The sequence below is a fragment of the Ziziphus jujuba genome, chromosome 11 (assembly GCF_031755915.1).
Source record: "Ziziphus jujuba cultivar Dongzao chromosome 11, ASM3175591v1".
Classification (NCBI taxonomy): Eukaryota; Viridiplantae; Streptophyta; class Magnoliopsida; order Rosales; family Rhamnaceae; genus Ziziphus; species Ziziphus jujuba.
In genome coordinates, this window is record NC_083389.1 from 16,209,738 (window position 1) to 16,222,822 (window position 13,085).

General features: G+C 33.4%; 1 protein-coding gene across 7 annotated transcripts; it reads left to right on the plus strand.

Moving 5' to 3' along the window:
* Positions 1-794: 794 nt before the first annotated feature.
* Positions 795-11,648, plus strand: LOC107406905 (golgin candidate 1). Of its 7 annotated transcripts, none has more exons than XM_048465239.2 (21): positions 797-1,191; positions 2,266-2,346; positions 2,715-2,764; positions 2,919-3,551; positions 3,662-3,724; positions 4,665-4,742; positions 4,860-5,063; positions 5,425-5,481; positions 5,580-5,654; positions 5,749-5,820; positions 6,866-6,928; positions 7,030-7,128; positions 7,818-7,895; positions 8,024-8,092; positions 9,339-9,386; positions 9,474-9,581; positions 9,699-9,775; positions 10,309-10,354; positions 10,437-10,535; positions 10,616-10,660; positions 10,935-11,648. In XM_048465239.2, exons 1-21 carry the CDS (start codon positions 1,164-1,166, stop codon positions 11,004-11,006), a joined length of 2,145 nt encoding a protein of 714 aa, XP_048321196.2. In that variant the 5' UTR covers positions 797-1,163; the 3' UTR covers positions 11,007-11,648. The 7 variants fall into 7 exon arrangements, 6 of the variants coding, with proteins under 6 accessions (XP_060668656.1, XP_060668655.1, XP_048321196.2 ...); XM_048465240.2 differs by having other exon boundaries at positions 7,824-7,895; XM_048465241.2 differs by having other exon boundaries at positions 799-1,191; positions 9,474-9,569.
* The last annotated feature ends 1,437 nt before the right edge of the window (positions 11,649-13,085 follow it).

The following is a 13,085-nucleotide window of genomic DNA, read 5'->3' on the forward strand; positions in this document are numbered from 1 at the left end:
TAGTGGTGAGTCACTATTTGGAGTCCAGGGACTACATATATTATACATGTGTATATATATGTGTGTGTGTGTGTGTGTGTTCTATTTATATAATATACTTTTAAATGTTTTGTATATAAAATGAAGCAAAAGCCAATGCAAGTTCCTAAAAACTAACAGAGAAATTTTTGAAAATCCCTAGTGGCAAGAACTTTAATTAAGAAAACAATTCTGTCATTAATTAAGATTTTTGAGACAATTTAGATGACAATAATCATTGATCTTAATTTGCATCTAATCAAGTTTTGAGCTAAAAAAATCACCCTTGCCCAATTTTATTATATGTTTGCAAGGTAAAAAAAAAAAAAAAAAAAAAAAATCCAAACTTCTTTTTGTTTGAGCTCTAGTTATTATTAAAGGAAACACTAGCTTTTATCACTTAGGACAGTGTCATAAATCTAACAAGTCGGAATTCCTCACTCCTATGTTAAAAGAAGAAAGGAATAAATTTAAATTTTCATATTTGGACCAGCATTTTCCTATTGTCGGGTCTCAAATTCAGCCCAAACAAAACTCGATGGACTTCTATCTATGCTTAGCTGATAAAACCCAAACAAGACCAACCCATGAGACCCAAGTTACGAGGAATTTTTTTGCAGATCAGGGGGAAGAAAACAACCCAAGGTTATGGGTTGTTCCAATTGGACCTGATTGTTGAAACCCAACAAGATCAAGCCCATTAGAGCCCAAGGTTATGGTGGCCACGACCCCATTGGAAAAATTTCCCAAGTTTTCTTCGATTTTACTCGTCGTAGAGTCCCCTAAGGACGTTACAGAGGAGAGGAGAGTCTCAACTAACGACTGTGTTTTTATACGAAACGACACCTTTTTCATGCTCAAATCTCACCAAAAAAACGGTCTTTAATTCTTCGCCTTCCCACCCCCAGAAACCAAAACAATTCCATTTTACGATTGCCATTGTGATTCAGATCAAACAAATAACAATAATAATAATAATAAAAAAGGTCTTCGATTCGCGCTTATTCTGACCTTAACCGACGACGTCGTTTTTTGGGGGGTGTAGGCGAGCTCAATTTTGATCATTCATGGTAGCTCCGTCGATCGGTCTCTGAAGCCACCGCAGCACGGTCGTTGCAGATCAGAATTGAATCTGTTCATTCAAAATGTCTTCGTGGCTCAAGGCCGCAGAAGGTGTGTGGATCTTGTAGACTCTTTTTTTTTTTTTTTTTTTTTGTGAATTTATTTTGTTATTGATTTCATTTTTTATTTTTTATTTTTTGCAAATAATGTGTTTTTTAAGTCTGATCCTAAGCTCCTGTGCGATTGGTTTGTAGTCATTTATTTTTTTGTGCTATTTTTAAGGTTTTCCTTTGACAAGCACAGGTAGATTGGAGTCTTCGATTTACGCTGTATGAATTTATTGGAATATATATGGCGTGGATAATAAGCTTAGAGAATTTACTAGGTGAATAATGGGGGTTCTTTTGTATTGAATTAAGTTGTTGTTAAATGCAAGTTTTTTGCTCTCTGTTGATGGGTAAAAAGAAGATTTGTTAGCCTTACTAGGATTCGAGTTACCGGGTTTTGCACATAGTAATTTGGTCAGAGTTGCCAATAGATTTCATATCTTACTGGTGTTTCAAAAGCTGGTTGACCATGCTTAATTGTTTTTATGAAAGCAAATTCTGGTTGGATTTGTAACTACCAATAAATATGCAGTCAGAAATGTAGCTGTATTTTGCTTTGTTTTGGAATTCGCATTTTGAAAAACGTGAACATTTTCATTTCTTATCTTTTTGGCATTTCAATATGAATGGGAAAGTGAGCAACACAACTTGTTCTTTTTTATTTTATATTTTCTAAATTCAATGCCTAAAATTAGAGGAGGATCTTTTTTCATGTTTTTCTATTTTATTTTTATCATCATCATCATCATCTTGTTGTTCTTTTATTAGTGGTCCCTGTGTCAAAATTGATATTTAATTATGTAAGTTCTTGCATCTTTGATTTGTGGTCGTTTAACATAGGAAAAGCGCATAACCACTCTGAGCAGTTACCATCAATCCCAAAATTTGAAATTGTTTGGAAGTGGACCCATCCTTGTATTTCATGCCAAAACAATAGTGCAAGGCAACACAACAAATTAACAACAATGACCAGTTGAAAATTGGATTTTATATCATGCTGAATTACTATCAATCTAGACAAACATATATATATCAAGCTAAAACTATAGACAATTAACTCTATTCTTTTTTGGCCAAGATTTATTTGAGGTTGTAGATCGAAGGGCAAAGCTGGTTGTTAGTGAATTAGCCGATGAGCAGTCTGGTTCCCAACCTCCAGGTATAGTTCTTTATTTCTATTGTCATCTCTAATTTATAAGGTAGGTATTCTTCAGAGTTCAAATAGCAACATGTCACTGTCCTAACAGTTTTAGCAGTGTTCTACTTTTCAAAATGAGAAAATATGCTATTGATGTTGACCAATTACTTTTATTCAGCCTAAAAGAAACATTTTTGGTTAAACCTGAAAATATGAAATAGCAAGGAAAGAGTGGGGTTCTACACTTCTTTGACTTTTAAGTGAGAATTTCATTCTTGCTCATTGTAGGGAAGTTACAATCTCAAAGGATTTAATTTAAAGGTTTTATTATCTTCAATGACCTCAGTTGCTGACTATTATTTCCATTTGTCATGTTTTGAATAATTTAGCTTCTAATGTGCATGGATCTCAATCAAAGAAGACAAAGTTGAAGAAAAAGGTAGTTTTCAGTTTTGCAGTATTATAGGTAGTAGTAGTAGTTACATACAATACAAGTAGTTAATTTAAATGCGTATATGCTTATGGAAAAACATATGCATATTTATGTAGAAGTGATATCTAGTGACATTCATCTCTTCCATTGGATTTTTCAGGCTCAAAAGAGACTTCCTACGGAGGAGACTCTTAAAGGGAGTGATTCTGCAGATGAGCAGACAAGCTCTATTTCATCTCAAGCAAACCTAACACCTGAAAAAGATGGGGATGACCTTCTAAATGAAAATGATGGGACCCCTTCTGGCAAGTCTATGGTCCAAACAGACAATGAACAGCAACAAAATTTTGACAATGGTTTCCCAACATCAGACATTCCTACAACAGAGACCTCAGCAGATGACATGGGTAAAGATGATGCTAGCCATGATGAAGTTCCAGTAGCTGTTAATGATGCGGAAGCTGTGGCATCTACATCCAATGGTGAGCATCTCATGGAAAGCCCCTTGGAAGTTCATGAAGATCAGCTCTCTGTCAAAGGAGTTGAGGTTGTGAGTGCAAATCATCTGGTTGAGGATGGCCAAAGTAACAAATCAGAAGGTGCGGATGTTCCTCCAAAGGTTGATCAAGAAAGATCTGATTCTATAAATACCGATGCCCCCAGTAACATCAGTAACACTGAAACTCAACCGAACGAAGCTGATGTCAAGGTTGAATCTCCTATCAAGCAAAAGAAGCAACATGAGCGGAAGGCTGCCACTTCTGCTAGGAAAGTACAGGAACAACTTGATGAGGTACAGTATTTACTGTTCAGGGCTCTTGTGTTTTTCTCATGTTGCACTGGATTACCTTATTGCCTGCAACTTTAGGTTTCCTGTTGATTAGATCTTTTAGTGGTATGCAGGCTCAAGGACTGCTTAAAACTGCAATTTCTACTGGTCAGTCTAAAGAGGCTAGGTTGGCCAAGGTAAGCTGTTTCAATGCTCCATCATTGCTAATGATACAAAGATAACTCATTGTCATAAAATGCCATTATCCTTTTTTTTTTTCCCCCCCTTTGCCCTCATATTGATATATACGTATATTTATTTTTATTCACATAAATACATAAGCAATTAAACACTTAAATGCACATATGCATGTCATTATTTACATAATTACCTCGATTAACAGCAAATATCTATTGCCTTAATGCAGTGAAAGACTAGATGCATATAATCTGTAACTATTGTCACCGATGGAAAATATACCTTATGTAGCATACACCTATGAAGGTTGGGACAACCAATAATTACCAGTAGCTTGTTTGTTGTCCCTTTCTTAGGTCATTATATAAATATCTATATATATGTAAATATATATATATATATATATATATATATATATATATGTATGTATATATTTATACATTATAACTTCATACAAATTTTGGTTACCACTTATTTTGGTTAAATTTAAAAGTTAATTCATATATTGGTTTCTTACCAATTGCCAAGTGCTTTAGGGCATGATAGCATTGTTTTTCCTAAGGGCGGAGAAGTATTGGAATGGTAATATACTTGGGAAAGTGATTAAGAGCCATTTATTTGAATGTCTGTATCCAATCCATTCCTAATATAAAACAGAACACATAATTTTGTTTTTCTTCTACATGTTTTTCCTTGATCACATGGTTGCTTTATTCCACATTAAGAAATTATGAGTTATCAAAAATATTTGTCAAATACGAGCTACTCTTCCAATTCTGAATTATGTATATATTAAGAACAATAAGCAGCTGTCTTTTAAAAAATATTGGAAAAGCCTGTTGTATGCATAACAGAGTGGTTTTTCCCTTTTGACAAACTTCTTGGTTAAACATTCTTCTCTTTAGATGCTTTCTTTATCTTTTTGGCATCAAATGTCAGGTTTGTGCTGGACTTTCATCCCGACTTCAAGAATACAAATCTGAAAATGCGCAGCTGGAGGAACTTCTTTTTGCTGAAGTGAGACACTGAACCTCTTTTCTTTTTCATGTGTTAACTGATGCTTTTATTTAGATATGCATGAATTAGTAATATAGTCCCATTTGGCCACCTGTTAATTTATTGTCTTTTTAATAGAGAGAGCTAAGCAAATCATATGAAGCTCAGATAAAGCAACTACAGCAAGATTTGTCAGTATCCAAAAGTGAAGTGACTAGAGTAGAGTCAAATATGATTGAGGCCTTGGCAGCAAAGAATTCTGAAATCGAGGCACTTGTCAATGCCACAAACGAACTTAAGAAAAAAGCTGCTTTATCTGAAGGAAATTTAGCTTCATTGCAGGTTCATTCCACTTTACCTTCTCTCTCTCTCTCTCTCTCTCTCTCTGTACCTCTCTATATCTATATATATATATATGCATATACCTTGGAAACTTCTCTATATAGTTTAGTTCTATATTTCTATAGTTCAAGAATGCTCAGAGCTGCTTCTTATTCCCCCCTCCCTTCATCTCCTATCCTTTTCTCAGACATAGATAGACTGATTCTTTGAAATACCTTGTTTGTTTTGTTCAAGTATTTTATTATTATATTCATAAAATTTACTTATCACTAGTACTCAGTCTTCATTTTCCCAGAGCTATTGAAGAAAGTAAGAATACTCTTGACTTGGATTTTGAAACTTGATGATTACTTTTGACCAGGTAAGCATGGAGTCTATGAAGAGAAATAGGGAACTCGCTGAAACAAGGATGATGCAGGTTAGTGCTTCATTCTTCCCTGCTTGTAGTGCACCTTTGTGATATCACTTGCTTCTTCTATCCTGAGATCTGATATGTGATGATATACTTCTTGTCAGGCTCTAAGGGAGGAGCTTGCTGCTGCAGAACGGAGAGCAGAGGAAGAGCATGCGGCACATAATGCTACTAAAATGGTTTCTGCTGAAAATAGTTATTGCAATTGTTAATTTTATCATCTTTCCGGGTGTTCACTTACACTGTAATGACCTATCTGTGTTAAAAAAACAGGCTTTTATGGAAAGGGAAGTAGAATTGGAACAAAGAGCTATAGAGGGATCAACAGCCCTTGCAAGGATCCAGGTAAAGTAAGGACTTTTTACGGCCTGTGTCTAGTTCTTATGTGGTACATAATTCTTAATATGCTTACTTCCATAAGATATAGCAATTTGGACATTAGATTTACATAGCAGTTGGAGATGTTTAATCTCTAGGAACTTTAGTTCCTTGAATTTATTATGTTGATACTAATAAACTAAAATTATCGGTTGAATAAAGTGGATTTTTTGTATGAGCCCATTAAGGTCTCAAATGCTAAGATCTGGTCGGTTAATTAAAAAAAATTCAGTTAATCTTTTCAATTCTACATCTTCATTAATGATACATTAGCTTGCATTTTATGTATTGACATACTAAGTTAGTGCAGATTATGTATCAGAAACAGATAAATACGAAGTTAATTTTTTGTTTTTGATCATTAAATAACAAGTTACTTTGCTTGTAGAATTCTAGACATCTTAGAATGGATGAAATTCCAATTTTTTAATTGATGTGTATGCATTGAGAATTGTTGTGTTTATGTTCGCAATCTTCACAAAGGCTATTGTTTCCAAGGAACATCTTAGAAAGTTCAATTTTTTTAATTGATGTGTGTGCATTGGGAATTATTATATGTGCTTATGTAGTGAATGTTTGTTAAAACTTGTTTAATGAACATCTTGACATAAGATTCTGATGGTCCAAATGTAACTTTTAATTTGTCATGGTATGTTATAGAATCAGTTATTCTTATCGGCTTGCCACCAGCAATAACTGATTGCAAGTCTGCTCTTCAGCTGTAACTCCCTTTGTGTGTGCTTGCCTATCTGAAGGGCATATTATCTTAAGATTAACCTTTGAAATTTCATGTAGCTAGTGATTTAAGTTCAACAATTTTTTCCTTTAATTAATTCTTCAATGGTCACCTCTGGGTTGAAATATCTATGGGTATGCTGGGTAGTTTGGAATTTCTGCATCTTGATTACGTCCTCTAAGATGGTGCATTTTCATAATTTTTCTTCTGGCTGAAAAATTATGCAAATGATTCAACTGTAACTCACTGAATGCTGGAAATTTTATCATTTTTCAGAGAATAGCAGATGAGAGAACAGCAAAGGCAGCAGACCTTGAGCAGAAGGTGGCCTTGCTTGAGGTAGGCACAAGTACTCATTGTTTATCTTAATGTCTGTTTCGCATTTCTTGGAATTAAATGATTCTTCTAGATTCTTTAATAATAGCAGTATGCTCCATCAGGTTGAATGTGCAAATTTAAATCAAGAGCTTCAAGATATGGAAGATCGTGTCCGGCGTGGACAGAAGAAGTCTCCAGAAGATGCAAATCAAGTAATTCAGGTAGTTTTTATATAACCATCCAGCAGGCTTTTTGTTCTTGAAACAGATTTAGGCACATGCTCTGATGCTGTGGTAGGCCTCCTTAAAATTAGCATCTCAGTGATATTGTCTATTAATTTCTGTTTTTGATTGATATATTCTATTATATTTTCAATTAATATGATCTTGTAGATAAATTATGCGGTTAGATCTTGAGTGAATATTTATAGTTTTAGTTAAATGTGTGATTCATTTACATAATATGCATATTGATTCTTTTAGTTAAAGTTTATGTTAAATGAATATCTAAGCACGTTCGTTCTTCTGGTTATGATTGATATAACCAACATTTTATCTGAATTGCTTTTTCATGGCTAGGCTAACAACATATATCCAGAAGCAAACGATTCATAATACCGGTTCTTTTAGGGTTATTAGTTTTGAAAAACAAAAAAGAACCTGTTCTTTTGATATTGTAGTAATTGATTCTGTATACCTATGGATGTGTTTCTGTTACCTCTGGAAACTCATCTTTAAATACGAAAGTAAACATCTGTTATACCATGTTTTACAGTTTAGATTCAGCAATTTCAGTTATCTTTTAGTCCTTCAAGAGAAGCAGCAGTAAATAATAATCACAATTCTTGAAGACAAGTTTACTTACTTTTATATACATATATGTATATGTATATGTATATAAATTATTTTAGATGCAGGCTTGGCAAGAAGAAGTAGAACGAGCTCGCCAAGGTCAGAGAGATGCTGAAAGCAAGCTTTCTTCCATGGAGGCAAGTTTGTTTTATTATTATTTTTTTCCCCCTAATTATGTTTGTTATTGCCACATTACTCTCCTTCAATATTCAATGGTCTGTTTAATGATTTGTTTGCTATCAATTATTGGATGCAATAATTTTAGGCCGAAGTGCAAAAGATGAGAGTTGAAATGGCTGCCATGAAGAGGGATGCTGAGCATTACTCTCGTCAGGTAATCTTTCTCATTTTTGGACCTTTTTAATTTTTCCCTTGAATATTTTGTTAAGATATACATTTACATTATTCATATTGAGTTTATCTATTTAATTCAAATCAAGAAGGGCCTAATTTACCAAAAAAAGAAAAAATTAAGATGAGCCTAAAAACCCTGGACTCTCATATGGATATGAATAACAGCTTTTGGTACTGTTGTTTAGTTCATGGAGCCAACTTTTAAGAGGCTGTGTCATACTGCTGTAAAAACATATGGACTTGGAAAATTGTGATCTTGATTCTTAGGGTTGGTTGTAAATATACTATTTCATAGGATCTTTATTCATATTTAGTTGGAGCTGTGTGAACTTTCAGTTGGTTGATCACATTCTCTTCCAGCTCTGATTGAACTCCTTGGTGCTGCTGGATGGTCTTTATGAGCATTCTGAAGCATTTCAAAGTCATTGGTGTTTGAGTCAATTGTAATATATTTTCACTGCTTATAACCCAGATATGAGTGTGAAGTACACCCAACTAAGTTATAAGATATGACACTCAATTATCTTATCTTTATCCCTTGCAGAGAAGTAATTTTTGCACATCCCAAACTGTGAAGATCTTATTATTGAGTGGTAAAACGTACAACCAGTAATAAGTGTTAACTGAATTTTAAAATGGCGTATGTTATTTCACTATTAACCTTGATGTGAGTTTGAAGCAAGACATCTTAGTTATAACCTTGCAATTAACTTATCTCTATCTTCACATGATAAAGCAGTAATAACTTATAATAATTGAAAAGAGTAATGGTTTACTATTTACTAAATTACTTCCCAAAATGCAGGTTGGGGTTGTGTACTTGAATGGTAAAGAAAGTTTAGCCAAACACAAAATTTCAGAGTTTTTAGCTTTCCACCTTGTAAATGGCATGACTTACGGTAGAACATTCCACTTTGATTTTGAATGATTTTACTTTATGAATGCATTACCTTCGAACCGGGTATCTAAAACTGATAAATGCATCAATTTAATATGATTCTTTAATATAAACATTAATCTCCCATGGGTGTGCATCAAAACATGAGTCTCCGTGAATTGAGTTAATTTTCCTTTTTCTTTATTCTTTTAAATTTTGGGGTGCATATGTTCATGGTGATGAATTCTATCCATAAATTATACCTAAAAGGTTCACCTTATTGGTTGTATCTATCCATAAATTATACCTAAAAGGTTCACCTTATTGGTTGTAATTTTCCATTTTGCAGGAGCATATGGAATTAGAGAAGCGCTACCGTGAACTTACTGATTTATTGGTAAACTTAATTGAAGAAATATTTATATTACATACAGTTATTATTCAAAATTGTTTATGTCGTGATATGTAATTTTCTATTATTCAGTACTACAAGCAAACACAGTTAGAAACCATGGCTAGTGAAAAAGCTGCAGCCGAATTTCAACTGGAGAAGGAATTGAATCGTCTTCAAGAAGTAAAGGTCTGTCTTCAGGTGCTCTAAGCTGTGTTTATATGATATAGCAATTATCTATTGTAGCTTTCAGTTGTCATTTTTTATTACCTCAAATATGTTTGTTTGGTATGTGAATTCTTGGTGGTGTTTTAACAGGTAGAGGCAGAAAGAAGTAGAGTTTCTCGTCGAGGGTCATCATCCTGGGAAGAAGACACTGAAATGAAGGCACTTGAGTATGTTGGGTCTTTTATGATTATGCAAGGGATTGTATATGTTTCCTCTGATTGTTTTGGCATTTTGTTTGTTATGAGATATGTTGTATTCCTCAGCACTAAAGATGTCTTTTAAACATGGCTACACATTTCTCTGCACTTTATAAAGTGAGTTGTTATTTCTGTTTATATGTTGTAATGGCTAATTATATTCCTCTTTTCCTATTACTGCCTGAGCCATGTGTTTTGGTCCTTCATGTAATATCTTCCCCTTGAAGCTACTCCTTTCTAGTATGGTCATTTGTCTATTGTGCGAGTGACAATGATAATCGAGTTGCTTCTGTCATCTTCATTTCAGTCCTCAATCACTCTTATGATGAGCACATTTCTTCTTATACTCTTGATCATCCTTGCTTACTTCATTCCTCTACTTTTTGTATGCATGCATATAGATTTGTATGTATGCTTGCGAGCCTTCTGTTGCATTAGGTCTGTTTCCAATTCATAATTATTTAAATATTTGCATATTTATCTTATGAAGCAAATAATTGCAGCCCTCTACCGTTGCATCATCGTCATATGGCTGGGGCAAGTATACAGGTATCTCTTTTTATCATATCTTTTACTGTCTTTACCTCCCTTTCTTCAGCATTGACTTTATGCTTCACCTCGCCTAGTGCAGTTGCAGAAGGCAGCGAAGCTATTGGACACAGGAGCTGTCAGGGCCACGAGGTTTCTTTGGCGGTATCCAATAGCTCGGGTTATCTTGCTTTTCTATCTGGTAAAAAAGAGTTTGAATTGCAAATACCTACTAGTGGAATGATTTAAGCTTAATTAATAACCAAAAGAAATCTTCAACAGGTATTTGTACATCTCTTCTTGATGTATCTGTTGCATCGCCTTCAGGTATGATCGCCATAATTTTTTACAATTGCTATGAGTGAAAGACAGATATACTTCATTCAACAAATATAACTAAAAATATGAAGAAGAGAAATGTACAAACCCTAGATGATAGAACTAAAACCTTCTGTGTGAGAAAATTTGGGCAAGAATCATTGTCCACATTGATGATGCATTATATTTAAATTTCTCACAATTAAAAGAAGTTTTTTTGAAAGTGTAAGAGTGGAAAGAACTTTACGATCATAGCTCAGTTATTTGTGTTTTCTATATGTAGGAACAAGCGGATAATCTTTCTGCTAGAGAAGTTGCGGAGTCTATGGGACTGGCGACCCCAAACTTACCATGATTGGGTACCATCTCCCATTCAGAAGCTATTGTCACACATATAATTTTTGAAAAGCAGGGCGCTATCTCCTGGATGAGTTACCCAATCAATCTACATAGGCAAGTTCTCTCTTGACCATTATTGTTCCTCGCTACAACTTTTTGTGGAAGTGGTCATTCCTGGAGAATATGGTTTATGTTTTCAAACGAGATTTGTGGTGAAGGTACATAGTTGGTTACATCTCATTCTTTGTCTAGAATTTCATGCAAAATGTTGATACATTAATTTGATAAATATATCTATACATTCTTGATCTGATAAAGCATACCAACATCTGAAGGTTCTGTTATGATCAAAAGTTGCTGCCATCCTGCAGAAATGGAAATTTCTTTTTTTCTAATTGGGAAATTTCTTATTCCTTATATGATATTCTCATTGTAGATTTGTTTAAATGTTACTGTGACTGGATTCTTTCACTCAAGAATGTGTTACAATTGTGTAAATTTTCCAATGTAAGTGATGAACGCGTAATGAAATTTGAACACATGGAGAATTGTAAACAACTTTTAAAACTATGATTTGTGGTGGTGAAGCCAGATTAGGCATTTTTGCTATTTAGCTCAAAATATAGCACCATTTGGTGGAGTTAACTCTTTGCGCAAAGAGTTTTGATCCGAGTTGTATGTAACTATAGAATTTTGATTTGGGAACCTACTTTCGAATTCATGTTGGAAATTTGGTAACTTATCCAATTACGTTTTCAGAATCAAATCTTTTTTTTTTTTTTTTTTTGGCTGATAAATTGGGAAGATGGATTTTAGTTTGAATCCTAATCGATCTGATCTATCCCAAAAGTACTGGAATTAAATTATTAAGGCTTTTGTTTGTTAATGTGTTTAGTTTTTGTTATCCGTTCGGTTTTTATTTTTTTTTTTATTTTTAACATTAAATGTAGTTTGTTTATTCTAATTATTTGTTAACGTTAGAATTCGTTAAATTTTGTTTTTTTTTTTTTAAAAAAATGCAATTTGAAATTGTGATGGTTTTAATTTTAATTTTTAATATTTGTCTCTTCCCGTCATATTTGTAGATATATCTAATAAATTCTAATTATGATTAATTTACACTAACAAATTATTAAAGTAAATAAATTCCACATGGTCATGATCATAGGCGGAGCCAGTGTGGGACAATGGGGATAGTTGCCTCACACTGGTTTTTTATAATTTCCATAATTGTATTAATAGTTTACATATTTTTAGGAAAAAGAATTTGTAATTTTATTATTTTGCCCTCATCATATAATTTGAGCAAAGGATAATGTAATATGACTGAGTGTCTTTAATTCTCTCCCTTAGTTATCTCCTATGATAAAGGAAAAGCAAAGGGTAGTAGATGAATCATGTTCAATTCTGAAATGCAGTGAGGATAAAAACAAAATCCAACATGACTCTATGAAGGAAAACCTAGTACAAAAGCAGAACCTAATATGTAGATTTCTTATCAAAAGAAGATAAAAGGTACAGAATTTTTTCTTTACCAATAAAAAAATAATTGTAATGTACTATTTTCTTATCTTTTGCGCTAAAGAGAATAGACTGGAAGCCACTCCGCCACTCTTCCTGGTTGTGACTGCATGGCTTGCCGAGGAAGCTACTCTGAAGTTTTAGAAAATTAGAACATTTAATGCTTACGCTGAAAAGACCTTGGGAACTTTAATCAAAGTCAAAGATTCTCTGCCCATTAGTCATTAGTCACGTACTCACGTTCACATGGGCTTTTTTTCTTATTTTTTATGTGAATGGGTGCTTTTACTTCTTTTTCTTTCTTTTATTATCCTTTTTAAAGAAGAATATATTTCTTTTGGTGGGACCCGAATTTAAAAGCAAAATTATTATTGATATGAATATAAAAACAAAGAAAAATGAAGACCGAGAAAAGGTCGAACATAACCGATTAACTAGAGATAGTTAATTTTTGATTGCATAAAATCTATTCCTTTTGGAAAAAATTTAAGTCCATAATTTTAGAAAGAGATCCCTAAATGGGCTTCTTAAAATAAAACAAAAAATAAATAAAAAAAATTCTTTAAAATGGAGA